Source organism: Microtus ochrogaster, unplaced genomic scaffold, assembly GCF_000317375.1.
Source record: "Microtus ochrogaster isolate Prairie Vole_2 unplaced genomic scaffold, MicOch1.0 UNK77, whole genome shotgun sequence".
Classification (NCBI taxonomy): Eukaryota; Metazoa; Chordata; class Mammalia; order Rodentia; family Cricetidae; genus Microtus; species Microtus ochrogaster.
The window spans coordinates 820,360-828,968 of record NW_004949175.1 but is presented as its reverse complement, the minus strand read 5'-3'; the positions used below and the strand labels follow the sequence as shown (position 1 = coordinate 828,968).

The 8,609-nt window shown below is 44.0% G+C and overlaps 1 protein-coding gene across 1 annotated transcript in view; it reads left to right on the top strand.

Annotated features, from left to right (window-relative positions):
* Nucleotides 1-8,609, top strand: part of Prkdc (protein kinase, DNA-activated, catalytic subunit) — a 174,764-nt gene that overhangs the window by 163,727 nt on the left and 2,428 nt on the right. Inside the window, exons 77-84 of the mRNA XM_013354879.2 lie at nucleotides 1,312-1,379; nucleotides 2,137-2,357; nucleotides 2,619-2,711; nucleotides 3,506-3,595; nucleotides 3,767-3,838; nucleotides 3,910-4,111; nucleotides 6,723-6,911; nucleotides 7,974-8,113. Coding sequence (XP_013210333.1) covers nucleotides 1,312-1,379; nucleotides 2,137-2,357; nucleotides 2,619-2,711; nucleotides 3,506-3,595; nucleotides 3,767-3,838; nucleotides 3,910-4,111; nucleotides 6,723-6,911; nucleotides 7,974-8,113 — 1,075 coding nt within the window. The remainder of the gene's footprint in view (nucleotides 1-1,311; nucleotides 1,380-2,136; nucleotides 2,358-2,618; nucleotides 2,712-3,505; nucleotides 3,596-3,766; nucleotides 3,839-3,909; nucleotides 4,112-6,722; nucleotides 6,912-7,973; nucleotides 8,114-8,609) is intronic.

The following is an 8,609-nucleotide window of genomic DNA, read 5'->3' as shown; positions in this document are numbered from 1 at the left end:
GTGTGTGAGAGAGAGAGAGAGAGAGAGAGAGAGAGAGAGAGAGAGAGAGAGAGAGAGAGAGAGAGAATATGCATGGGTGTATATATTGTGTGTAGCATGCATATATGCATATAGAGGTCAGAAAACAACCCAAAGTATTCATCTTTACTTTCCACCCTGCTTGAGAGACAAAACCTTGTTTTTTTCACACACCAGGCTGGCTGGCCTATGTGCACTGTGCATTCTCCTGTCTCTGCCTTCAAGAGTACTAGCTAGGACCACAGATAACCACAGCTACTGTACCTGGCTTCTGCATGAGAGCTGGAGATTTATGCTTGTGCCAGAAGCACTTTTACCTAATGGATTATCTCCCCGGCCCATCTTTTTGATTTATTTGTTTTTGGTTATGTATCTGTGGGGGTAAATTCATGTGAGCGCAAGTGCCCACAGACCAGAAGAGAATGTTGTATCCCCTGGAGCTGGAGTTAACAAGTGGCATGGGTGCTGGGAACCAAACTCAGGTTCTCTGGAAGAACAGCAGTTGGCTCATAACTGCTGCGGCATCTCTCCAGTGTCTTCCCCAACCATATTCATCATTAGGAAAACCTACAATTACTATGATTTAGTACAGTTTACTATATTTTTTTATTATGGCAGGTGTTCAGATTCCCATTTAGTATTTACAGTAACCCCAAATCATTGATTCCTACGTTGCTTGCCCATAACTTTTCTTCAGGAATAAGTTCAAGTATAGAGAGGTTGCTTCCCGGGAGGCAACGCCTGGTCCCACTCAAAGAGAGCAGCAACAGGAAAACAATTTATGACACTGAGATGTCACATGCAGCAAACTGTCAGAAGAAATTTCTTCTTATTCCATGTTTCCCAACCTAGAATTCCACCCGCCCCCCAAGAAAGGAGTGTTTTAATCTGGTGGCTGGTTTTCCCTTCTCAACAAATGTAAGAGAAAGCTCAGAAGAAGCAGTCTCTTCACTGTTGACAACTGTGTAGTTATACTCATTAGCTTCAGGAAAAAAGGCTGTAACTTTTTCTTTCTTTATTGTTGTTGCTGTTTTGTTTTAACACAGGGTCTCACTGTATAAACCAGCCTGACCTGGACTCATAGAGATCCTGCCTCTGCCTCCTGAGTGTTGGGGTTAAAGGTGTGCACCACTATGCCCGGCTATGGCTGGTTTTTATAAATTAAAACTTTGAATTAAAGAAAAAATAAGTATCATGTTACATCAACATATTTTGTTAAATCAACATATATGTCTTAAAACTTGGAAGTTTTATAACAGACGGTATCTAAGCGAGGCTCTGTGTCTGTTTTAGGCCAGTATGATGGCAAGGGCAAGCCATTGCCTGAATATCATGTGCGGATCTCTGGATTTGATGAGCGGGTATGTTGTGTTTGTCATCCTTGTCTCTGTGACATTTGATGTGTTGGTCAACTTCTCACTAGTCTGTTGTTCCCAAATTATTATATTGATCAGATTCCTAAAGATAATGTCTCCTATGTTTCAGTATCAGTTGTATTTAAGAGTATTATAAGTTAAGTGCTAAATGGTCAGCCCCGAAAATATATATACAAGTAGCTGTCTCGAAAAACCAAAAAAAAAAAAAGAATATAAATGTATATACAAATACTTATATGGCTGCAATAACAATTGATGAAAATAGAAGCCACAGATTTGAAGGAGAGTTGAGAGGGGCATATGAGAGGGTTTGGAAGGAGAAATGTTATAATTAAATTACAATGTCAAAAATAGAGAAAAATATAGTAAATGAATTATAAGCTATATATGTCCATTGTAGGTTATGTGTAGAATTAATCTTTTATAAAAGAAAACCATTATGGTAGACACCACATTTTGAGAAGGATATGCATGGTTTTAGGCAGTGTCTGTAGCCAAGAATATTGAGTGTGCATGAGCACAGCCCTCAAGATGACAGATGGCCCTGCCGCCTCAGCCCATAGCCCCTGTCTAATACTGTTTTAAGGTTTTTTTGGATTTTTTTCCCCGCTGCAGTAGTGCACACTGTAGCCCCAGCTACTCAGTTGGTAGAAGGACCACTTGAGCCCAGGCATTAGAAACTAAGCCAGGCAACACAGCAAGAGTATTTTCTTTTAAACAACAAATCTCTTAATGTTTAAAGGTAAAAGTAATGGCCTCCTTGAGGAAACCAAAGCGCATTGTTATTCGAGGCCATGATGAAAAGGAGTACCCCTTCCTGGTAAAAGGCGGCGAGGACCTCCGTCAGGACCAGCGCATTGAGCAGCTCTTTGAGGTCATGAATGCCATCCTCTCTCAGAATGCTGCCTGCAGTCAGAGAAACATGCAGTTAAGGACTTACCGTGTCGTGCCCATGACCTCCAGGTATGGCCTGAGTAAGATGGTATGTATAGGGGACGGGGTATACATCTCACCCTGTCTGAGCCCTGAAGTATGTCTGTGGGTGCTGGAAGTGTCCCGTGGACAGAACTCAACTAGATTTACACATGAAAGTAAGTGAGGAAGTAGAGACTGGATAGGAAGAAATCTCTTTCACTTTGATTCTTCAGAACATATTTTTCTGATGAAGAAGGAGCAGTTGGGATTTGTTTGCACTTATTTGAAACACTGTATTTTATTTTTCAGATTAGGATTAATTGAATGGATTGAAAATACTATGACCTTGAAGGAACTTATTTTCAATAATATGTCGAAAGAGGAGAAAGTGGCTTATAGCAGGTAATGTGTTCTTATGTCACGTTGGATGGCCTGGAAATGCACAGAGATCTGCCTGTACTGGAATTTAAGAGACATGACAGCCTTTTAAATTACATTGTGTAGTCCAGGTTGGCATTGGATCCTGAGTGCCAGGATTGGAATCATCGATGCATGCTACCAACCTGCCCCTCAACTTGTAATTGTTTGACTTCTGAAAGCTCATTAGGAAAGCTGCAGCACAAACTGAAAAGTGACCAAGTATATGCACACCACAGTGTGTCCACCTGTACAAGTGCTGACTCTCACCTGTGCAGTGTCACTAAAGGCTTCTCGAATTCAAGATGAGCATTTTCCGGCATTAAGAAAATACTTTATCATACCTAAGATGGGTTTTATTTGTACCTGCATTCGGGAAATGGTAAAGAAATATCTGGAACTAGTCAAAAAAATAAGGAAAAGCAGATGTTTTGTGAATGATTTGTAAAAGATTGGCTTATGGTCAAATGAGGCCTACCAGCAGTGATAGCATTATTGTCAGGCTGCCTTTTAGGGTGACATGCCTAGGTTACAGACTTTTGTGTTTATTTTAACATCTTATTTTTCTCTGCATAAAGAGGCAAATATTTTGCACCTGATTTGATTATGCCTGAGTTTTCGCATAAGGAAGTTGTTTGAGTTTATCCTGGAGTCATTAGGGATGAATAATGCTATATTGAAAGTTGTATTTATTCTTCACTGTTTTTTAATAAATTTTCAGTGTTCTTTGCCATACAGAATACCTCCTTAATTCTAATTCCCTTTTCCCTACTTGCTAGTGATCCTTATGCACCAGCTCGTGAATATAAAGACTGGCTAATAAAAATGTCGGGGAAAACTGATAATGGAGCCTATGCACTAATGTACAAGTAAGTTTGGTTTTGGTTTACATTTGTTCATTCTTCTAAAAAAATGCAAACTTTTGAGTCTTGACCTCACAGAGATCCACCTACTCTGCCTAGATGATACTATATTTTAGTATAAATAATTTTAAATTCACCAGAAATTTGTTCTAATGAAGTGTTTCTCTTAAATCACAGAAGAGCTAACTATACAGAAACAGTCATGGCTTTTAGAAAAAGGGAGAATAAAGTGCCTGCTGATCTCTTAAAGTAAGTATATTTGTGACTTCACAAACACTAGTGGCATGGCAGAAACTATATGTGGTTTATCTGTCTCCTAGGCGGGCTTTTGTAAAGATGAGCACCAGCCCTGAGGCCTTCCTGGCACTACGTTCCCACTTCGCCAGCTCTCATGCACTGTTGTGTATCAGCCACTGGCTCCTCGGTATTGGAGACAGACATCTGAACAATTTCATGGTAGCGATGGAGACGGGCAGCGTGATTGGCATTGACTTTGGACATGCGTTTGGATCAGCTACTCAGGTGTGTTGTCCTTCATACTCACTGATGATCCAGAAGTGGGATATGTTCTGTCATGGTTCTCTAAAGGCACATAACTGATGGAGTGAATACATACACGGGTTTCATTAGAATGACTTCAGTCTGTGCTTCAGCTAGTCCCACAATGGCTGTCTCCTGGTAGAAAGGCCAAGAACCAAGTAGTTGTTCAGTCCAGGAGACTGGATGTCTCAGCAGTCCTGGTCGGGTGCTAGAGCCCTGGATGATTCCTAGAGACCTGCTAATCTTCAGTCTGCGTCGGAACCCCAGAGAAGTAGATTCTAACACCAGCAGGGGAATGCCTCAGCAACAGGGTACTGACCTTGCTGTGAGACCTACGGCAAACAGGCAGAAAGCCAGTTTTCTCCTTCTACACCCTTTGTATAGGCTGCCAGCAGGTGTGGCCCCGATGTGGTGTGTCTTCTCACCTCAGAGGATCCCTTATAGGTGCACCCAACAGCTTGAGTTTTCTCTGATTCCAGATGTAGTTAGGTTGACAGCCAAGATTGGCCATCACATCATGTGACTTTGTAACATCTGCAGAAATTAATTAACAGAGCAATGGTGGGTTAGGTTGGCTTTGGTGGCATGGTCCTAAAACCTGACACTTTTTGAAGAAACAAATAATATCACACTAATCCTGGCCGGCACCACTGGTCACCCACATCAGCGTGGTCCAGGGACAACATGGCAGTCAAGTGCCTACATGGTCCCAGGTGGCAGCCTTGCCCTGGGCACCCATTCCACCTTTGACATTAGCAGTAGCCATGGACATCACTGAAGATTATGACTGTGGCAGGACCATCGGCCCAGATGTGGCCCTCAGCCACAGTTCAGGTTCAGATGTCACCCCAGGTGGCAACACATGCCACCCAAATCTGTATGACCCTGATGGCCACATTTCCTCAGGTGTCAGCCCAGACTACAGGCCTCTGCATGGCTCTCTGTGGCAACAGGAGCTACAGGTATCAACACAGAGCCTGGCTACTGCAAAGCCAGGGATCCAGACATAGCCCTCAGCAGCAATCCAGCTCTGGACATCACCACGGATCTGGTGTGAAAACACAGGCCTGTTTGCAAGGCATAGCCCCTGTGGGGGTGGCACAGCCCTCACACCCAGACATGGTCATAGGTGGTGGCCCAGCCTCTGGGCATCCACAGGGCCCTCGATGGTAACACGAACCACAAACATCAACACAGACCACCACAGCTTCCTCAGGAACTTGGGCCCTGACATAGCCCTTGGCAGCAGCTCAGGCCCGGACATCACCATGGCCCCAGGTTGCAAGCATGCCACCCACGTCAGCCAGTTCCTCACTGCCCTTGCTCTCCCCAGCACATGTACCTTTCAGCCTCTCTCTTCCATTTCCTCACCGTATGTTCTCACACCACAATGGTGCTCAGCTGGGCAGGCTCAAGCTTCTTCCCACTCCAGTGAGAGTCCTAGGGCAGAGCTACAGCTGTCCTCCATAGGCCCAAACCTCATGGCAGAGGCTGGTCTCTTCTTAACCACCACTCACTTCTCTGCTTCAGCTGACCAGCACCAATTGTCCTAGTAAAACAAAGGTTTAACTTCAATAGTCCTGGTCTCTTATTAATCACAGATGACTCTTTAGTCCCTGCTAACCAGGACTATGGATTCTTAGCCCAACTGGCTGGGTGGAGTCTTTACTTCAAGCCTCTGGGATTTCACACGTTAGGCCTCCATCGTCTGCACTGCTCTCAACGTTCTCATACTCCAGGCTTCTACAGATCAGCACACGCAGTTGCTTTCCTAGCCCATAGTTCCAAAGTCTGTCCACAATCCTTCCTAAAGCAACATGGCCAGGTCTGTCACAGCAGCACCCCAGTATCCTGGTACCAACTTCTGTCCTAAGTAGGGTTACTATTGCTGGGAAGAAACACCATGACCTAAAAACTAGTGGGGAGGAAAGGGTTCATTTGGCATAGATATTGTTGTGCATCCTTGGAGGAAATCAGGACAGGAACATGGAAACAGGAATTTATACAGAGGCCATTGAGGAGGAGTGCTCTTACTGGCTTGCTCCTCATGACTTGCTCAGCCTACTCTCTTAGAGAACCCAGGAATAACAGCCTAGGGATGGCACCATCTACAATGGACTGGGCCCTCCCCCATCCATCACTGACTAAGAAAAGGCCCTCAGACCACTGACAGTGGGACCAGGGTTTATCCCTACTGCTTGAACTGGCTTTTTAGAACCCATTCTCTTTTGAGGGATACCTTGTTCAGTCTAGATATAGTGGGGAGGGCCTTGGTCCTGCCTCATGTGCTAGACTTTGTTGACTCCCCATGGGAAGCCTTCCCCTCTGAGGAGTGTGGATGCGGAAGGGGGAGGTGTGAGAGGAGGGGAGGGAGTGGGGAATGGGATTGGTATGTAAAATGAGAAAAGATTGTTTTTTTAAAAAATTAATTAATTAATTTTAAAAATGCCCTCAGGCTTGCCTACGGTCCAATCTTATTATGGCAGTTTCTTAATTGAGGTTCTCTCCTCTCAGATGACTTTAGCTTGGGTCAAGTTGACATAAAACTGTTCAACACAATGTATTTACTTAAATATACTTTTTCTCTGTTTAGTTTCTTCCAGTTCCTGAGTTGATGCCTTTTCGTCTAACCCGCCAGTTTGTCAATCTCATGTTACCGATGAAAGAAACGGGCCTTGTGTGTGCTGTCATGGTGCATGCCCTGAGGGCTTTCCGCTCACGCGCAGGTCTGCTCACTGACACCATGGAGGTTTTTGTGAAGGAGCCCTCTTTTGATTGGAAGGTACGTTTTGGTTTTGTATAGACACATCCATGTTTCGTTTTTATGATGAAAATGTATCAAGTTGCATTTACTGAAATATTTACATTGTTTTGGTTACATTTCTCAAATCAAACACTTGTTTGGAGGAAACTTAATTACTTTGTTGTTTGGAACTAACTGGGGGTGACAGTATAGACCCATTGGTAACAGTAACTCGGAGTTCTCTCTTCACACACAACTTGTGGTGGTGGTGGTGCTGGTGGTGATGGTGGTGGTGGTGCTGGTGCTGGTGGTGGTGGTGGTGCTAGTGGTGATGGTGGTGCTGGTGCTGCTGGTGCTGGTGGTGGTGCTGCTGCTGGTGCTGCTGGTGCTGCTGGTGCTGCTGGTGCTGCTGGTGCTGGTGATTATAGCAGGTAATTATAAACTCTATATCTGAGCTAGCCTAAAACTCATTATGTGGTCCAGGCTGTTCTAGAACTCTAGAGAGTCTTGTTTCAACCTCCTGATTTCTGGGATTACAGCCATCTTCCTCCCAACCTAGAACTTTTAGCAAAAATATTTAGAGTTTTTTTTTTGAATACTTTGCTTGCATATATAAGTGTGCCGTATACATCCAGTGCCTGCAGAGTCCAGAAGAGGGTGTTAGAGCCCCTGGAACTGGAATTACAGTGGATTGTAAACCACCATGTAATTTTTGGGAATTGAACCCTTTTCTTCTGTAAGAACATCAAGTGCTCTTACTCCTTGAACTCTAGCACCCAACAAAAGCCTTTGATTTAGAAATCATTCATGTAAATTTTTCCTTAATCATAAGCATGGATAGTGCTGTTTCAATGGAAGGTTATCCGGAATATATCCCACAGCATCAAACCCTTTTATATGAGAGCTCATCCTTTTATATGAGATGCTGTCTCCTGTCTCTGCATCACAGGTCACAGCGATAGAGCCCACATCAGGATCTATCTAGAAAGCTGTAGAGCTGCTACAGATCTTTGTTTCAAGATCATTGCTTGATTTAATGTTTCAAATGTAGTTGTATATACTGTTATAATTAGTAGAGAAAATTATGTTCTTTCCCTTTAGTGCTTTGAGCAGAAAATGCTGAAAAGAGGAGGATCATGGATTCAAGAGATAAATGTAAATGAGAAGAACTGGTATCCTCAGCAGAAAATACTCTATGCTAAGAGAAAATTAGCAGGGGCCAACCCAGCAGTAATAACTTGGTAAGACTTGATTATGAACACGAGACCAGTGCGCGTTCAGAAGTGCTAAGCTCTTCAGACACACGAGAGCAGTGTGGCAGTTCTCACTGTGCACGTGGGGAAAGTGCATCTTACGGAGGCTTCCACTCCAGCCCAGGCCTGCGAGGACTTTGCTCACACCTGTGCTATCTGTCCTGTGTGTCTCTCCAGCCAGCACCAGTGCAAGAACCAAACTCATATGAGAAGGCTTGGAATTTCCATTTGTCTTGGTACTTCCTAGGGCGTTTGACCCATTTGGTCCTGATGAGCACTAGATCTCACTGTGAAGAACACAGCGTCGGCCTCTCAGATAGTATTCTGAGCCGCATTGACCTTTCCATTTTTTTTAATTGAAATCCAAAGCAAATAGAAATTTATAGGTAGGGGGCTGGAGAGATGGCTCAGAGGTTAAGAGCAGTGCCTGCTCTTCCAAAGGTCCTGAGTTCAATTCCCAGCAACCACATGGTGGCTCACAACC